Below are 19379 nucleotides of genomic sequence, written 5' to 3' on the forward strand. Positions count from 1 at the left end.
TACATCATTCTCTTTCTCTGTTCCTACTAAGAGCAGTTTTGTAAAAGCTGCCATCTTCAATTGTACTAAATATTGAAGAGAACACGAGCCTGACATTCCCAGGTGATTGCAATAGTGATATTCAGCAAAATATGTTTTTAAACGTTGAAACTCAAAAATGCAAAAAACAATCCACTAATTTTAGAATTCATATAGGAAAAACTATAAATCACTTAAGAATCAAACATGGTATCCTATCAGTAGATAATAAACTCAGTATTTTACATGAATAAACTTAGGCTATATAGTAGGTTTTAAAATATATAAAACCAGAAATTCAAATCACTCTCCTGATAATAATGCTTTTTAAACTATTTTTATGTTTCACAACTTAATTATCTCTTATTAGTAACTATGAACATCTTTCCATAAAAGCATTCTGTTTAACATATATGTACCGTATCCCATTAAATGCCTTTCAGATTTATTTATATAATCCTTCTTGATAGACCCTTTGATTTCTACCAATCCAATTACAAACACTCTTGGCTAAAATGTACATAATAAATGTGAGAAAATTCCTGTTTCTTTCTGTCACACTTTGCCAAACTAATGATTAAGAAATTCTACCTAGTGATTACCCTTAAAAAGAAATGTGTATTCATATACATACTACATACATATGTTTTATATGAACTTACAGATACAACATTTATAAGCTAAAATAAGAAAAAAAAAAGTCTGGGAAGATACATGCCAGTGAACATCTCTAGGTCAGGAATCAGCCCTCGACCTGTTTTACTGGAACTCAGTTGAACCCAAAATTTGCATCTATAGCTGCTTTTGGTCTACATGGACAAAGTACTCACAACAGAGACTGTGTAACCTGAAAATGCCAAAACTGTTTGCATCTGGCTCTTTATAGAAAAAAGTTGCCCACCCTCAGGTAGGATGGGACGTGCTAAATAACTTTTTGTAGGAGACCATAGATGTGGACTAGGAAGCTGCACTGGGCTGAAGAGGACAAAGGAATATAGAGAGTTTAATCACAGTAACAGAGCTTTGGTTAGTTGTAAGAGACCTTGTAGCCAGTTAACTACGCCATAAATAATTAACAAGTCAAGCTGTCACCAGTTGACTGGTTGACCAGATTAGCCAGTTAAATTGTTTTCTGTAAACACTACCTGATCACATTGTTGACTGAAGTTAGAATTTCTTATGGTTCTAGGAAGTGCCTAATTCACCAATCAGTTTTGATTTACTTTGCTCAAGTGAATCCTACTAAATTTAAAGTCTGAGGAATTTTTCTTTTAGCATATGAAATTGTTTCTTATATTTTACCTTTTACATATGCTGGATTATTTTGCACAATGAGCATAGATTACCTTTTAAAAGGAAGTAATTTGTTAGCTAATCCTATACAAAAATGTTATTTAACTAAAGAATTTAATATGAATACTGTGGGAGCTCATCTGTAAATACCTTTAAAGGGACGGTAGATATGGGATGAATCTTTCTTTTGGTTTGATTTTTTAAATAGAGTCTCACTGGCCTCGAACTCACAGAGATCGTCTTGGCTCAGCCTCCTGAGTACTGGGGTTACAGGGATAGGGCACCACACCCAACCTTTCTTTGATTTAGTATGTTCCCTAAACCAACAGCATCTGCAACTTTGTGAGAGATACAAATTCTTGGGCCCTACTCCAGCCCTTACAAATGGAAGCTGATTTATCAGAAGAATCTGGAGTATACTAAAGTATGAGAACCAGAGCTTTAGGAAAAAGCAGCACTTGTCACACTTGGCTGCACAGTAGAGTCACCTAGGGAACACTTTTAATGCCAGTGCCTATGTTCCACCCACATCAATTAATCAGAATTTTGTTCATGCTTCCCACAGTGATTGCAAACCACGATACTCCAACATCTGTTCTTAATGGCAGTGAAAGCGGAATATCAAAATCACTTGCACTTGAGTGTGGTTTATTTTTTTTTTAATTCTCTTTTTCTTTCATATTACCACTATAGGAAACTATTAATGATGAAATTGTGTCATATCCCACAGGTGATCCAGGACAGGTAAAAGTACAGTGTTCTAAGCCATTGCCTTAGAATATGTGCTAATAAGCTTCTGTAATTTGCTGACCATTGAAGACACAGTTACTTCCACAGGGATGAGGGACACTTGGTAGCGTTCTTAAAACAGGTGCTGTCAACCCCAGCATGCACCAACTTGATCCATCAATAGAGTTTTCAGCACTCATATTATTTGTTCACCATAGTGCACTACAGTGTAGTTTAAGAGAACATATCAGAAAGGATAAGTTACCCACTGATGAAAACTGGGTTTGCTTTCCTTCATTTGTTAAAAACATTATTACCTTGACAGTATGGGTTTCTGGAGACATTGCTTATTTATGTTCTCTGGTTTCTTCCCAATAACTGATTTTTAAAAACCAAAAACTTTTCAGTCAAAACTTCAGTGAGAAATGGATATGATTGCTAATAAGCAAAAACAAGGGTACTCAATTTTGTGTCTTTAGGGGATGACCACCTGTGCCCTGCCTGTGAAGGGAAATTATAAGAATTGGCCCCAATCAATATACAGCTATGCCCCACTTACATATTGGTCTGCCAGTATCATGATGTGTTTGATTGTTTAAACTGGTTATTTTAAGCTTATTTTAGAGCTCACCTCAATTAAAATTTGAACCCAGAGACATAGACATAGATTACTATCTTCTATTTCCATCTCATTTCTTTGTGTTGTTACAAAATACCGAGTTCTACATACCAGCTTCCTGTGGGCTTTATTTGTATATGTTTATACACACACATTTATAACATCTTGAATGCTAGAAATAATCCCCATGTAGATTGGTATTCCTTTGGAGATTAATTTGATAAGCCTTTAAATTTAAATTTTTCAGGCCAATTTGAATTTCTCTTCCCCAACTCCTGAGAATCAGGGATATATACAAGAAAATATAAAAAGATATCCGGTGCAACACTATTTGTAATAGCAAGAAATTATAAACATTTAATTATTTGTCAATAGATAAATGAACAAATAGACTCTAAATTATATATGAAATTCTGCATAAGTTAATATGAATTTGAATTATAAATACCAGAAACAATATTGAATAAAAAACAAATTGGAGATTGATAACTAGAATATGATAACAGTAATATAAAATCTAAGAACAGTAAAGAATACTATATGTTGTTTAGGATATATATATATATATATATATATATATATATATATATATATATTATAGAGAGAGAGAGAAAATATAAAAGCAATGGAGAGTAATACAGCAAACTTCAGTATAGTAGTTACCTCTGAGGAATGAGAGCACAATGAAAAGGACTTGGCAATCAGTGGATTTACCAGGATCTGAAATATTTTATCTCTTCAACAATAGAAAAGGTTTGAATCAGATTCAACAAAATGCTAACATCTGTAAGACCGTATTTGAATATAAAGTAATTTTCAGTTTGACTTTTCTATTTGAAATGTCTTATAATCAAAAATTAAAGAAATGCTTGTTCATTGTAGAAACTGAGTAAAATTAAACTTTCCTATAATCTCATCAGTTAGATCTAAATCTCACTGACTGAGACAAATTGTAAAACCTTTATCATAGGCCATTCTGAGTTATGTAATACTGTATTTAAGGGTTGTCAGGTTGAATTAGTTCTTAGAAGCTTTAACAATCCAACTCCAGTGTGGCTGCTGTGATGGCTAAAACTAGAGAAAGAATTCAGCACAAACATCTGATATAAAACAAAAATTTTAAGCTTGCCAGTAATAAGCCTAAGTAAATATTATATAAAAGTATGACCTAAAATACAAATTAGCATCAGTCAGGAAGCAATGGTGGGACTGAGCCAAAATCATGAGTGCTATAATTTACTTTTCTCTGTGAGTAGTACAGGCTGTCAACACATTTCTGTATCACTCAATCTCATAATGTTTAGTGTCCATCCATACAGGCAACTGAAAGTAAGTTGCATATAGTCCTTATCTGAGTCCTTTCTATTACTTCTGTTCAATCAAAACAGTCATAATTTACCTATGCTGTTTTATATGCTGATGTTGACATCTTGCTACTTATGAAAGTTATGGAGCAACTGGTGAATAAGACAGACGAGTGAGAAAAAGCATCTTCCCTAGTAACAAATACAGGACACATACAGGAAATAGAACTGGAAAATCCTAAGGTTGTGTCATCTGGCCAACTTGTTGTGTGTGAAGGATGCTAATACCTTTTAGAGGTATGACCTATCATTTTGCTTGAGTAATTCTGGACGGACATACAAAGCACGTATCTGAAAAGACTGCTTTGGTCACTGCCTTCTAAATCAGCATAGGATTTACTACCCATTCTCCCAACAGAATTGTCTGGTTTCCTTTCTTCTTCTTCTTTTTTTTTTTTTTTTTTTGATGAAATTTTCATACATACAGAAAAGTTCATTAGTAGCCTATCACCTAGATTCAGTACTGCTTTAACATACTCTTACTCAATGGAAAAATCTAAACATCAAAATTCCTATATACTTCGCAGTAGTTAATAATCATCCATTTCCCAAAACATAGTAGACACATATTTTTTAGATGATGAAACACTAGAAATAGCAACTTCACATAGTTCTGACAATATATAAAAGATAATATACAAGAGATACTCAACCTCTTCTGTTTTTGCTAAATATTTATTGAGCACCTACTATGTGCCTGATGCTGGGGAGGATATGAAATAGAAAAGTAAAGTATAGTGCTGCCCCACTGGACCTCACAGTTTGTGGAAAGAGGCGATATGTAAACAAATCTATGCTGGACAACATGACTAAGAATTGCATTGAGGGTCCAACAGAGGAAATAACCAAGTAACTGGTTTTGAAGATAAAATAATGCTTCTATAAAGAAGAGCATGTGTGACTCGGAGCTTCAGACGACTGAAGACTTGAAGATTAGGAGATACATAACTGGATACTAGACAATTCCAACTTAACATGTCGGAAATGAATTCATTCAGCCTAATAGAAAAGATGATTTCAGACAATAAGGAACAGAAGCAAAAACCAAGCAATTTAAACAGCATACCACATGTTCAAGGGAATGGCTAGAGTGTGCAAGCAGAAAGGTGTTACCTGACTGGTTTTTAAGGAGCAAATTCTACCACAATAAGGAGAATGGCTGGGAGTCAGCAAGAAATTAAAGATAGAAACGCCTCACTTCTCTCGCAGTCATGAGAGTAGATCCACTCACTGGATATAATCATCCCCAGCTTCACTGAGGAGGGAGCCTTATACTGTCCATCAATCTGCTTCCAGTTATCAACTGTTTTAATTCATTCTGGTTTCTCTGTGTTCTGTCAAGTTTCCATCTTTCCCACCCCCAGACCCCGCTCCTGGTGCCAAGGATTGCACTTATAACCTCAGACTTACTACACGGGCACTTGTGTCATTGAGCCAAATCCCCAGCCAGTTTTCACTTTTTAATAACTGAAAAGCCGTTGCATTGGTTACCTTCTGTAAGAACCAAAAGAAATTTCTCTAGATATAGTAAATGAGAAAACATCTTGCTTTGCTTCCTAACTAGCTAACACAGTGTCTGAAATGCCATGTGCTCTCAACAATGCAGTGACTCATTGAATTGTTTAGGAATTAAGACTTTAGGTCAACAGAAATGGGCATTATGTGTGTGCAAACACTGGAAATGGCGAGAATGACTCTGTTCTTTTGGTTAAGGTGCCAGCAACTAAAACCCAGTGTTACCAGCTGATACAGGGACACATCAGAGGATGAATGAGACTGGGAGAGAGGAGGAGTGAGAGGAGAGATAATGAATTCATTTCCGACATGCTAAGTTGGAATTGTCTACTATCCAGTTGTGTGCCTCATCTTCAAATCATCAGATGTGATTTGGATTCACAAGGGATTAAACACAACCAGAATTGTTTCAGTGTTGAAAAATAAATTATCTAGTCTCACTAGCCAAAATTTATAATGTTTGAAAAATTGCTTTCTTTTTTGAATTTTAAGTTGCTTCATATAGTATCAAATAAATGAAGAAATTATAACACAACTCTGCCAGTAATATTGGTCAGAAAATTGAAAAGGTCATGGGATAGCAGTAATAGGGATGTGGAGGAAAAAAAAAAAAAAACTAGACCAAGCAGAAAAAATTTTAAGTTATTTTATTTCTTTGGATAGTGTAGTACGTTTCATTCTTGTTGGTGTATTGACTGTTCTTAGCTTTACTCTTCTTGTTATTCAGTTTTTTAGTGTAGGATTCAGGTATCTACTTTTATCTAGAATTATACTTTAAACTTTAAAGAGTTGCGTATAGTCTTATTTTTAACAGCCACATTAATTTTTACAATAATGGAACCTTCCATATGGAGACTTATAGTCAATATATTATTAATAAAGTAACCACTTAAATATGCATGATTATTCTACTACTTTAAACTTCATTTGTCTTTCATCAGATTCTGTATTAAACAACTTCAAATCCCTGTCTTCACAAGGTGTATAAGTATGTATCCCTCTTTTTTCCTTTTTATAGCTATTTTCCTTCCTTTTGGGCAGAAGGATGAATCTTTTGTAAGATATCTTCATTATAACAACTCTCTAAGTTTGTCAAATTTCCAAGTCATGTAAAAGACTTAATTATGCATTGCGCTATATTTGAACTGGAATTATAAAATATATGTGTGCAGTATTTTTCACAACCACAATACATTTTTAAGAAAAAATAATACAATTTAACATATTTTCTTTACCATGTAGTCTTCAGCAAGTAGAGAAGGGCTTTTCTGAAGTGAGATTAGACAATAGAGCCAACTTCATTCTTTATGCACGTGAACGGAGAGGGCTTGAGGTTATTAGTTGAAACCGAGTAACCTTTCCAGGCTTTCATCTCTTTCTTTTCAAATTTGAATATGAAAAGCATATTCTAGTCAAAGACCATCACTTTAATGACATTTGGCAGTCATTTGATTTATTAGGTTTTAGAAAAAATTTTCCTTTAAATATTTCATCATACTATGCTAATCCTAGTAATATTGCCAGCTGCAGCCTTGTACCTGTATTAGTGGAGACAGAATGGTGTGGAATTTTCTCTGTCATCCTAGTAAAATTTCCATGAATCTACTGAATAATAAAATAACCTTATTGAAATATTCAGATTTGAGTTTTTAGTTAAAGTGTCTTAGAATACATAATAAAAGAAAATGTCTTTTGAAAGAAGGGGGTAAAATTACTTCATCAAATATTGAGGGGATTTGACAGCAATGAAAATTGTTCTTTATGGAGATATTTTTACAATGGGCTACTTATGTTTTCAATTTGATTAATTATATTGTATACTCTGAAATATCTGTGTAATCATCCTGGTGAATTTACACATTGATACACATTTAACAGTGAATTTCCCAAAGCAGGTCATATAAACAAATCTTATTTTTATGTTTTGCTAATTATTATTGGTGTTATATAATTTACAGTGGCATGTCACAGAATTTAAAAGAGATATTTTGACAATAAAAACAAATTTTAGACTTAAAAAAACAACAAATTTAGCTAAGGAGTTATTTTGATGTGATCCAATTTTTAAATCACAATCTCTTATTGGACATCATTACTTAAGGAAACATTTGTGATTTTTGATAATATATATGACACCTAGCTATTAAACAGACTGAAATTGCAAGTTAAATATTTTAGTTGTTAATTCCGTGAATGCAAAATAAAAGTCAATTTTAAGAGACTACATCTGTTATTGGGTATAAAATTTGCTCCTTTTGCCTGAAAATGCATTATTTATTGCATAAAATATGTTGTGGCAAAATCTATGAGAATGAGCTGTAATTTCTGCTCTAGTTAATAGGGATTCATACATCTATATATACTCTTAGCATGATAGCCAGAATGCATTCAACAGGCTTTGATCTCTGAGTAACTGGAACTTTCTCAGGTACTGTAGATTAAATAAAAATAGTGATGAACATGTGCTTTATTGCCTAGTTTGAATAAGGCCAACTGATACTTGTCATTCTGAAGGCTATCTGAGATGAAGATCTCATAATTGTCACTCCTGGTAGACCACTAGTAGAGTATTTATAGCCTCATATGTAAATCAGGAGACTATTGCATGACACTGTTAACTTCAAACCCTGGGGCATTAGAATCTCATTCTCTCTCTCTGTCCTGAATAATCTATCATGTTTAACATACAGTAGTGTACATTACATTTCAGAGAAAAAAAACCCTTTTGCCTCTGTTCTTTATTCTAAAGTGATAATGGAAAAGAATAAAGCTTTCTTGCTTGATCATTTCATTTGTTGGTTTGCTCTTCAAACAGCCAGCCGAGAAAATTCGGATTGAGATCATAGCTCTAACCCTTAATGATTCTCGAATCACAATGGATGACACCATCCAGCGGCTGTTCATTGAGTGCCGATTCTACAGCCTTCCTGCTGAAGAGACACCTGTGTCACTTCCAAAGCCCAAGACTGGACAGTGGGTCTACTATAACTACAGCAATGGTATGTATAGTTCATTCGTAATACAGAGTTTTATTTTTGTCTTTTATGGTCTGTGAAAGAGATTGAAGAAGCAAGCAGGTTTAATTCCTTAATGTTCACATAACCTCATGGAAATCTTATCAGGCTAGATTAATGAAAGTCAAACCTGTACCACATGAATTAAGAAAATGAAATTGAAGAGAAAACAAAAACAATAGGAGACTAGTCTAGCTGTTCCAGCTATCAAATAGTGTTAGCAGAAAAATGCCACCTAAATCTGTAATTAAATTTAATTGAAAAATATGATATTTCAGTGGGAAAAAAGTAGTAGGACTTGAATCAGTGCCATTCAAATAATTCAGCGGGCTAATTTTTGTCTACCTTTTAGATTCGTGTCATTGTATAGATGTTCTTAGAATGCATGTGTGTATCTCTCCAAGTGTCTAGATGTTTCAAGATGGTAACCAAGTAGAGGCTGAGCTCCTCTATTCCCTTTCCATCAGCCAGCCCAGACATCCATGTCATGGTTTATGTTGGTGGCCCCCAAACCTCATGCCTTTGCATTATGCATTTGTGATTGGTTCATTGTCTAGCACTTCAATTAGGGGAGTGAGTGCTACACCAGCCTAGGGATAAAGCCAAGGTGTGATTTAATGGCAGAAAGAAGGCGTGTCTTGCCCTCTTGCCAATTTCCGCCTTGCTGTTTGCAGCTGCCATAAACTGAGGTCCCACCATGCCACCCTGCCTTAGAACCAACTAACTATAGACTAAAACCTCCAAAAACTAAAAAAATAAACCTTTCCTTTCCCAACTTTGGGTATCAAGTATTTTGTCTCAGCAACCAGTAAAAAATAACTAAGACAAAATTTGGTAGCAAGAGTGGGGTCATTGCTTTGACTATACCTGACCATATTTTTTAAGAGGCTTTGGAAATGGCTTGTGGGCAGAGTTTGAAAAGGTTCGGACATGTCATCTGGATGCACAGAGCTGAAGCAGCTTAGGCTGTTCTGTAGGGGAGATTCTGGTCAGATCTCAGGAGACTAAAAAGCTGATAAAAAGCCTAACAAAATGACTAGGCTTGGGAGGTTTCGGCTGGGAAGGACTGCCTTGGTTGTTGGAATCCCCACGATGTGTGTTATGTCTTGGCAGAAAGTTGACATTTTCCTCATGCCTAGAGGCTTTGCCCAAGACTGAGATTAAGGGCAATTGATTGATTAATCTGACAAAGGAAATTTCAAGGCAGTCAAATGTTGAGGCTATGGCATGGCTATTGTTAAGGGCTGTTAGTCAGATATATGTTTCAAATCAAGAGCAAAGAGCCCAGCAAGATAATTTAAAATGCTATGAGTTTGGCCAGAAGAAAAACTAAAGCTGTAGATTGTAAAGATAAAACTGAGACTTTGATTGTTAAAAAAAAACAGAGAGATAAAAAAGATGGCCACAGAGCATCCCAGAAAACAGCAGGTCTCTACCCTTTGCAGCCTCAAAACTGCAAAAGTAAAAAAATTTGCTCCGAGGAAAAAGCTGCAGAGCACCATGCTCCAAAATGGTGACAGAAGTACATGAGGTTCCAAAATGGCAGCAACATAGAAAAGCTTTTCTTCACAATCAGGTTCACAGAGCCCAGCGATCCAGGTAATCCACCCCTATAGCCAAGAGAAAAAGAAGCCCAACTACTGCTCCAGCTGGCAGCAAACGTTGGTGGCATCCACATGGTGCTGATTTTAGGTACAAAAGAAAATGCACAAATTTTGAGGGTAAGACGACTTCCTCCTCGATTGCAAAGGGCTTGGGAGACCAAGCAGTGTGCCCCTGAGAAGGCAATTTATAAAGATATAAAAGTAAACCAAAGGTGCAGTAGAGACCCCAAAAGTATAAAAAAGCCAGAAACGTAGATCATCCCAAAAAAGCTGCAAAAAGTGAACAAAGAGGGTTTAAGAAAAAAGCTGCAAGAGCTGAAATCCCTAAAAGTGCCACGGGGGTAAAATCACCCAAGGATTTTAGAGCTTGCAACCTGATTGCTTCAGATGCTGAGCATAAAACTCTTAAGACTTAACACTTGCTTTGTTTCCAATACTTTATATTCCCGTTTGTAACTTTTAGAATAGTAATGTTTATCTTGTGCCTTTGCATTTTTAGAAATGTTTAACCTCGTTTCATTTGTACAGGGGTTACAGTTAAGAGTTTGCCATAGATATTAGAGGAGACTTGAGACTTAGACTTCTCAGCAATGCTAAAAATGTAGACTTTGGCAACTCTTGGAGACAGACTAAATGTCTTTTATATAAAGAATATGTATGAGTCTTTGCGGGTCAGGGGTAGAATGTCATGGTTTATGTTGGTGGCCCCCAGACCTCATGCCTTTGCATTGTGCATTTGTGATTGGCTCATTGTCTAGCACTTCAATTGGGGGAGTGAGTGCTACACCAGCCTAGGGATAAAGCCAAGGTGTGATTTAATGGCAGGAAGAAGGCGTGTCTTGCTCTTTTTCCAGTTTCCGCCTTGCTGTTTGCAGCATAAACTGAGGTCCCACCATGCCACCCTGCCTTAGAGCCAACTAAATATAAACTAAAACCTCCAAAAACTGTGAAAAATAAACCTTTCCTTTCCAACTTTGGGCATCAAGTATTTTGTCTCAGCGACCAATAAAAAATAACTAAGACATCCACTGGTTGCAGCAGGTGGATTTTCTCTCTTAGGGCCTGATGTATGAGCCACTTGACATGTAAGTGTCCTGGGCCAAAACAAATCCAGTGACCACCTTGTAAATTCTTAGATCAATCAATATTAAGGAGTTTTAAAGAATACTATATATAATCTGTGTATAATCAAAAAGGAATAGAAAATATCAAGATGCTATAGTCATAAGTTAAAACTGCCTAGTAAGTTCTCATAGAGCCCTATACTAAAACAAATCATAGTGGTCGAGTTGCAAAACAGGCTATCTCATACTAGTTGAGCACTTAATGTTTTTTCTTACCAGTTTTAGAAATTGCATTTTAAGGGCCGGGGATTTAGCTCAGTGGCATAAGCATCTGCCTGGCAAGCACAAGGTCGCGAGTTTGATCCCTAGTACAAAAAAAAAAAAAAAAGAAATTGCATTTTAAGAAATACATATAATATTAGCCAGATTTCAAATGCTTATGCTTACCTGTTGTTTTTATTTTTTGTTTCATTTGTTTCATTTTGTTTCATTTTGCTTTGTTTATAATTGACATTTTTAGAAATGTACTCATTCTTTGAAATAGTAATCTTGAGTATCCAGAGATCTGGTCCAATCTCCATTATATCCACAATTCTTACTACTTAAGTGAATTTAGGCAAGGTGGTTAAGTTTCATGGTTCCTTGTCTTCTTATTTCAAAAATAAGAAAAAAGGTTCTTTGTAGCTCAAATTCCATAATTCTATAATAACAGGTAGCTTGAGAAGTCATATGGTAAGTAAGTGTGGTCAGGACATGAATCCTTGATACCTCCTTTCTTTCATTCACTCTATATAAAATAAACATTTCCAAAAATATTTTCTCAAACTTCCTAAAATCTGTGGTTGCAAAGTATTAGAAAGCAAACCGTATCCAAATACTGTTAGTAAAAAAAGAATTATTCAATTAACTATTTTAATGAATATATCCCAAGAAAGAAGCAAACTTTGTTGCCTTTTGTATTATTCTTTATAAAGGTCAGCAGTTAAATGTTTAGTTGGTCTGGCAACAAAATTGTTTTTAAAATTTGATTGTACATTGAAAAATTTGGCCATGGAGCAGAACATATGTTTCTGTTTGCTTAAAGAGCAATGCAAATCCTTCTTTGGATCAAGACTGTGATACAAGCTCAAGTGTCTTGTATTTGGTACATTCTCACACGGTTTCCCAAGACTATTGGAGTTTTATTGTTTTTGATTGGTTGGTTTCAGTTTGTCTTTAGTGTAATTTAGAGTATTGTGTAACTGACATTTTAAGAGTTATGTTTCTAATGAATTAGTCATTTGATAACAAGAAAACAATAACCTATTAGAAATATCAGTAGAAATGTTTACTATACTTTCCTTCAAATTCTATTCCTAATAAGATTTGACTATATATAATTTTTAGGTTAATTGGGAAGAATTTTAAAATTATTTATCTGCTGGGTGTTGTGTCACACACCTGTAATCCCAGTACTCTAAAGACTGAGGCAGGAGGATTACTGAGGGTTTGAGGCCAGCCTGGCTAAAAATAAAAAGTAAGTTCAAGGCCAGCCTGAGCTGCACAGTGAAACCCTATCTCAAAAAGGCAAAAAAAAAAAAAAAATTTATCTAGAGGAAGAAGCAAAGGAATGTACTCAGATGCAAATTAACACTTTTATATCTATTATATCTGAAAAATGAAGTCCTGTGTCATTAGTAAATTGGAAAATGGTTATTAACCTTGTTAAAGGCTTCATTGTTCATTCCAGTATAACATAGTAGAAATGTTTTTAAATTATTATATTTGCATCCCTATTACAGAAAGATGTCCTTGAATCTTTGGTTAATAAGCAACTATTTCATCTAATTATTATAATGATTTACCATTCACTTGTTACTTGATATAGAAGGTCAATGCAGTCGAAGCCTCATGTCTTCCAAATCTTGTGAAACGATAATGAAAGTAATTTTATTTCCAAACCGACTTTTAATTCCAGTGGAAAATTCAGAGAAAAATCAGTACATGCTATCTCCTGTTTGATAACCATACTGGTAAAGAGGTTAGCTGAACCAAGCCCAGATTGTATCCTGCATTATTACCTGATTCTATGGAAAAAGAATTTGAATGCTGGGAACTAAATTAGGTAAATAAAGTGGGAGGTACAGACTAATGATTCCTAGGATTACTCACAATTGATTTCATTCTTTATTGAAAGTGTTAATACCAGTTCTATATATACAAGAATACATATTCTCAAGACTGTTCTCCCTGAAAAAAAACTGAATTTGGGCAATCAGTTGGTAGCAAGAATACCACATTTGTGTTGATTGGACTTGAAAATAAATGTTTGCTCAGAGAATGTTGAAAAAGCAAGAAAATAGTGTTGGGGGAGATTAATGGCAAGTCTGAGAAATGTTGTCTGGGCTGAATAAAGCTTTCTAGGGAACTGACAGTGAAAAGAAAAAAGATTAATGAAATCATCCAAATTTTTTATGAGACTTATACAGATCAGGACCCTTGGTCTCTGTGGACTGTAGTCTATCTCTTGAAACAATTAAAGTTTAATTCAGAAAATGAAAATGATGTAGAACATCAGGCTTTGTTACTAATGGGAGGAGAAATTTTGCAAAGATAAGAATTATAGGGATGATAATACGATAATACAAAAGTTATTGAAGATTCAAGATTATCAACCCTTTAAAATTAAACCATCTGCATTTCTTCTGGCATATGACATTGATAGAGAATACAAGGATTTCTCTAACCTTCAAAGTAAGTGACTTTTTAAATACACAGAACCTGTCAAAAAAATGTACACATACTTCAGGAAAAGAAAAACTTGTATCAGTATTTTAATACTAAATTTACTGAGATACCATAAGATTAATACAAGTGACCTTTGGCCTCTACAATTACAAGAGGTGCTCAAAGTGGTCGCATTAGCTTCCAGACAATTATTAGTATAGCAAACTATTGCTTGGATAACGTTGATCACTGAGATTGCTGCACGTGTGTTTTGTTTTGGTTTGGTTTGGTTTGATTTTTGTTTGTTTGTTAATACTGTGATTGAACTGGCAACCTTTTACTTGCCAGACAGGGACTGTACCACTGAGCTGTATCCCCAGCACATGCATTTTCAATTTCTTCTTTAAGGAGTGACAGTGTAGTGGGTTTTCTGTAATATACTACATCTTCTAGAGTCCCCCATATGAGGGACTCTAGCTGTTGAAAAACATGCTATTTTTCTTTTCCTAAAGTGTATATACATTTTTTTGGCAGACTCCATATATATTTTTAATCAATGCAATAAATAATTGTATGTCTTTATGAGATGCCATGTAATGTTTTTACACACTGAATAATGTTCAAATCATGCTAAGCCTGTCTTCTTGAGCATTCTCATTTCCTTGTGGTGAAAGCATTCAAAATCCTTCCTTCCCTTTATCTTTTATGGAATATCCATTGCCTTACATTATCTGTAATCTTTTCTGCTGTACAGTAGAACATCAGAACTTGTTTCTTTTATCTAACTATGACTTAGTGTCCATTGATCAACGCTTTCCCACCACTCTCTCCCCTATTTTCTCCAACCTCTGGTACCACCATTCTAAGATCGACGTTTTTAGAGTCCACATATGAGTGAGATTCTGAGTGTTTATCTTTTCATGCCTGGCTTTCACTTAACATAATGATCCACCCATGATGTCACAAATGCAAAGATTTAATCATGTTTAATGGCTAAATAGCATTTCACTGTGTAAGAAGCATATATATTTAATGGTAGTCTATGGAAGATCAAAACTCAAGTATTTGGACTGCTTGTTTGTATCCTTGTTGAGAAATACACTTTTATTAAGTTTACAACAAAAATCTACCTTAACTGATGTAAAAGTTAAATATCATAGCCAATATTTGGTTCATGCCTCTACACACAGGCAGGTGAGGAAGGAGAACTGCTTCAAGTTCAAGGCCAACTAGGGCTTCATAGTAAGTTCAATGCCAGCCTGAACTGCATAGTGAGACCCTGTCTAAAACAAAACAAAAGTTAAATAGCTTAACTTCTGGAGATTTCTAATACTTTCACTAGTTACCAGAATCACTTTTTTAAAGAATGGATTTGAAATCTTGAAATCGTAAGAAAAATTAATCATGAGTTTCTGAACACCAAAGGAGTCATGGTATTTATAAGATCATAGGATCATTATTTAATCACAAGTGGCCAAAGTGTTCCTACTTCTACGGTATCCAACAAAAAGTATTGAGTAGTTCTCATTTAAAAATTGATCAAAAGAGAGAAGGAGAAAGGAAGGGGGCTATAAAGGAGAGCAGTACGTGTCTGAAAATGTCCACCACGAAACCCAATATATTATAAAATTAATATACACTGATAAAAAGAAAAAAAATAGTCAAAGGAATATTAGGCTAATCTGTTTCTCAGTACAATGTATGGCACCCTGACCAGCAGCAAGAGCCAGGAAGATTGCAAATTCTCAGCCGATACTCCAGACCTATTGATCTGGAAACTCAGAGGGTATATAGCTCAGTAATCTGCATTTTCACAAACCCTCCAAGGGGATTGTAATGCATACTAAAGCCTGAAAATGACTGGGCTAGACTAAGATGCCCAGTGTATCTTTTTTTCTGAGCAGGAGAGTTATAATTCTATTTTGGTTCACTTTTAAATAACTAAGCTTACTGGTAAGGAACTATAAATTTTCTTTTTTTTTTTTTTTTTTTTTTTTTTTTTTTTTTTTTTGTCTTTTTCCTTTTTTTATTGGTACCAGGGATCGAACTCATGACTGCCTGCTTGCAAGGCAGGCGCTTATGCCGCTGAGCTAAATCCCCAGCCAGGAACTATAAATTTTCCAAAAGAAATTTTTAGATGTTTTTAACTGAAGGCTTGGACTTAACTCACCTAGACTAGGCAGCTCTAATCAATATCCTTTTATGAAAGAGTGAAAGGAAGATGAACTGCTTCCCTTGGTACACTTCCGGAACTCTCTCACACTCCAACCTTGTACTAACAAAACCCCTAAAGCATAAAGGGCAGGAAGAGTTTCGGCTTCCTGTGGAAAAAGGAGATATAACATGAGGCTTAGAGAGGGCAGGCTCTAAGGCAGACTGTACTGGATTCAAGCTCCAAGTCTGCTGCTTTTTTTTTTTTTTTTATCAGTACTGGGGATTGAACTCATGACGACCTGCTTGCAAGGCAGGTGCTTATGCCGCTGAGCTAAATCCCCAGCCCCAAGTCTGCTGCTTTCTAACTAGGTCATCTTGAACAAATGTCTTACCTTCTGTCAGTCTGTCCAGTCATCTGTACAATGTAGGTCAATGTGGTTCTTAGCCTATGTTCTTGCATAAACATCACTCAGTAAATGACAGCTATCATTATTTTTGTCTTTAAGAAAATGCGCAATGCAGTGTACTAGCAAACTGGATGAAGCAAAAGCACAAATAATCTCCAATTATATTGTTTGTGGAGGTTTTTATTTGGAGGAGGAATATTTATTTTACCAATTTCAATGATAAAGATTTTTTAAAAAGAGGTTAAACATACAGTTACCATGTGGCAGGTGGCAGGTGGGTTAGCAATTTGACTTCTGGATAAATATCAAAAAGAATTAAAGGGTGCAGCAGATATTTGTACATTTTGTTCACAGAAGCACTATTCATGTAACCAAAGAAACAACCCAAATGCTCATCACAGAATGAGTCAATAACCAAATGTTGTACTTACATGTAATAGAATATTATTCAGCCTCAAAAAGGAGTGAAGTTTGATATCTTCCACAAAATGATGACCATGGAAAACATCAATATGCTAAGTGAAATAAACCAGATAGAAAAGGACAGTTGCTTATATAAGGAACCTACAGTGATCAAATTCCTTGAAACAAAAAATAAAATAGAGGTTATCAGAATCTGAAAAAAGAGAGGAATTGGAAGTTATTGTGCAATAGCTACCGAGTCAGTTTAAGCCAATGAAAGTGTTCTGGAGAAGGGGTGGCAGTGATGGCTACAACAACAGAATGAATGTACCTAGAGCTGCTGAGCTATGCCTCAAAATGGTTAAAATGGTAAATTTTATGCTATGTGTATTTTACTACAGTTTTAAAATGTCTAAGCTATTAAAGTTGATCAAAAGTGTTCAAGGTTTAATTAAAATTTTTTATTTGAATGCTGGACTTTGAAATTTTCTGTTTAAATCACCGCAGCTACTCTTGTTTTCAAATGATGTGAACTACTATGGCATGAAACTTCAGAACTCTGAAGTAAAAACGGATATAGTATGCCACATCTTCAATTAGTGGTTAGCAACACCCCCCCCAAAAAAAATCCCATTCAAAAAAACAAAAGTTCTCATTTAGATTGGTATACTTGTACCCTCTTAAAAAATGACACATTCTCCCTGTTGGTGACTTCTAGAAAAAAAAAAAGAAAAAAAATTTTTTTAAATGACACATTTACTCCCCAGCACTAGTGGAATTCATCTTTTAGCATGGCTTTTTGGCTTTGGCAGGTAAAACCAAATACTCTGAACCCTTGGTCTTTATTGACTTCTGTTAATCTCAATAAGTTATGTAATGATATAGGTCACATTTATTAATATAAAATCATGCATAAAGTTATAAGCCAGAAGTTGCTGTTTGATCTTGAGTCTCCAGAGATGGTTATTAACTTGGTTATGTCTTCAGTGAGTCTTATCTCTCTCAAAGCACCAATCTACCCCATCACGAAAACTTATGTCTCCCACTCCATGTGCCTAACTCAGTACCCAGTTATATCTTTAGCCTTCAACTTATTTTTGTTCAACTTAGCCAAACAAATGAATGAGTTGATAGCATCATAATTTGGAATTACTCTGTAATTGTCCAAGGCAATACTTTCAATATGAAATCCCAGCAGAGCGTCAGAACTGGCCATAGAATTGCCAAGGTATCTTTCACCCTGTTTGCACTTTTGATCAGAGGTAGATTCTCAATTGAGACCTAGCCTCAAGGAAGCCTTTACATCCAAAATAGTTTTGGATGCTGAGATATGGCCGAAGGTCTGCCAAGCTGAGAAAAAAGTCAGGATGAAAATTGGATCGTTCACACTCTGAGAAGCCATTTCCCAGAATACAGATGCTTACTTGCAGTGTCAAGTGTTTACCATCTTCTTCCCAGTGGAACTTTAGATTAAGCATCTTCAGGCGTTTCAGCTAAGTGAAGTCTACATTCTTATATGCCAACGTGCACCTTTGAAACCTTAAGACAAACTTTACAACCTAAAAAGCTCTCTCTTCCTCTGCGTTCCCCTCCCATACTCCCCACCGTACACCAACAGACATCAGCCATGGATTTCCTCAGCCCAGTACACTGGATGCCTCTTTTATTGCATGTTGTGGCAGGAGAGGAGGATTAAATTACTGAGGCTGTCAGAAAGGACAAGCACTCTGCCATACATTATCATTATCACTTGCTTCTTGGGTGAAAGAAAATACAGTAAATCCCTCAAATACAAGGCAATAAAGACTGCTGGCTTTTACTGTCATGACTGCCAGTGCCATTAACAGGCAGTGACAGTGATATGACACTCTTAGATGTTGCTTGTATCTTTTCTGACAGTGTGCACATAAACCTGCCAGTGACATGACATTAGATCACATGACTGTTCAGATTTGATTCTGGTTCCTGGAGCTGTTTTCTTTTCCCAAGCATTCAAGCAAGATGGTATGACTTGTGTCTTTAAAACAGGTATTTGTAAAAATACAGAATGGTCCTAGTGTAGCATATTCCTGAGCGACTTCATTTTGTGTAATTTTTTTCCTCTTCATATAGTGATCTATGTGGATAAAGAAAACAACCAAGAAAAGAGAGACATCTTGAAAGCTATACTACAGAAACAAGAAATGCCTAATAAAAGGTACTTTAAGCAGTTTAAATCATCTAACAGTTTATATAAGTAGATATCTGTGGCATGGTGTCATTTAGAAAAGGGAAGGGGCCACAAGATAAGAATACCTTATACCTTAAGACTAGAATACCTGGGTTCTCAGACTCGCTGTCTTCCTTGAATGAATTTGTGACCTCTCTGGATCCCCCTTGAACTCCTAGGAATATAGTGGTCTCACCTACAACACATAGTAACTGTGATAATCCTGCAGTACTGGGAAGACCAAAAAAAAGCAGCATATAGAAAGTATCATTGCTAAATGT

General features: G+C 35.2%; 1 protein-coding gene across 5 annotated transcripts in view; it reads left to right on the plus strand.

Annotated features, from left to right (window-relative positions):
* The window catches only part of Rpgrip1l (RPGRIP1 like), a 106826-nt gene that overhangs the window by 76852 nt on the left and 10595 nt on the right, over positions 1 to 19379 (plus strand). For all 5 annotated transcript variants that reach the window (XR_010046923.1, XM_063247095.1, XM_063247094.1 and 2 more), the window contains exons 23-24: positions 8354 to 8537; positions 19002 to 19086. Coding sequence is in view for 4 of the 5 variants with exons in the window: in XM_063247095.1 (XP_063103165.1) it covers positions 8354 to 8537; positions 19002 to 19086 (269 nt within the window). In the remaining variant the exon portion in view is untranslated. The remainder of the gene's footprint in view (positions 1 to 8353; positions 8538 to 19001; positions 19087 to 19379) is intronic.

This window comes from Cavia porcellus, unplaced genomic scaffold (assembly GCF_034190915.1).
Source record: "Cavia porcellus strain 051 isolate PalLab524CR breed Dunkin Hartley unplaced genomic scaffold, mCavPor4.1 scaffold_4, whole genome shotgun sequence".
Taxonomy (NCBI): domain Eukaryota; kingdom Metazoa; phylum Chordata; class Mammalia; order Rodentia; family Caviidae; genus Cavia; species Cavia porcellus.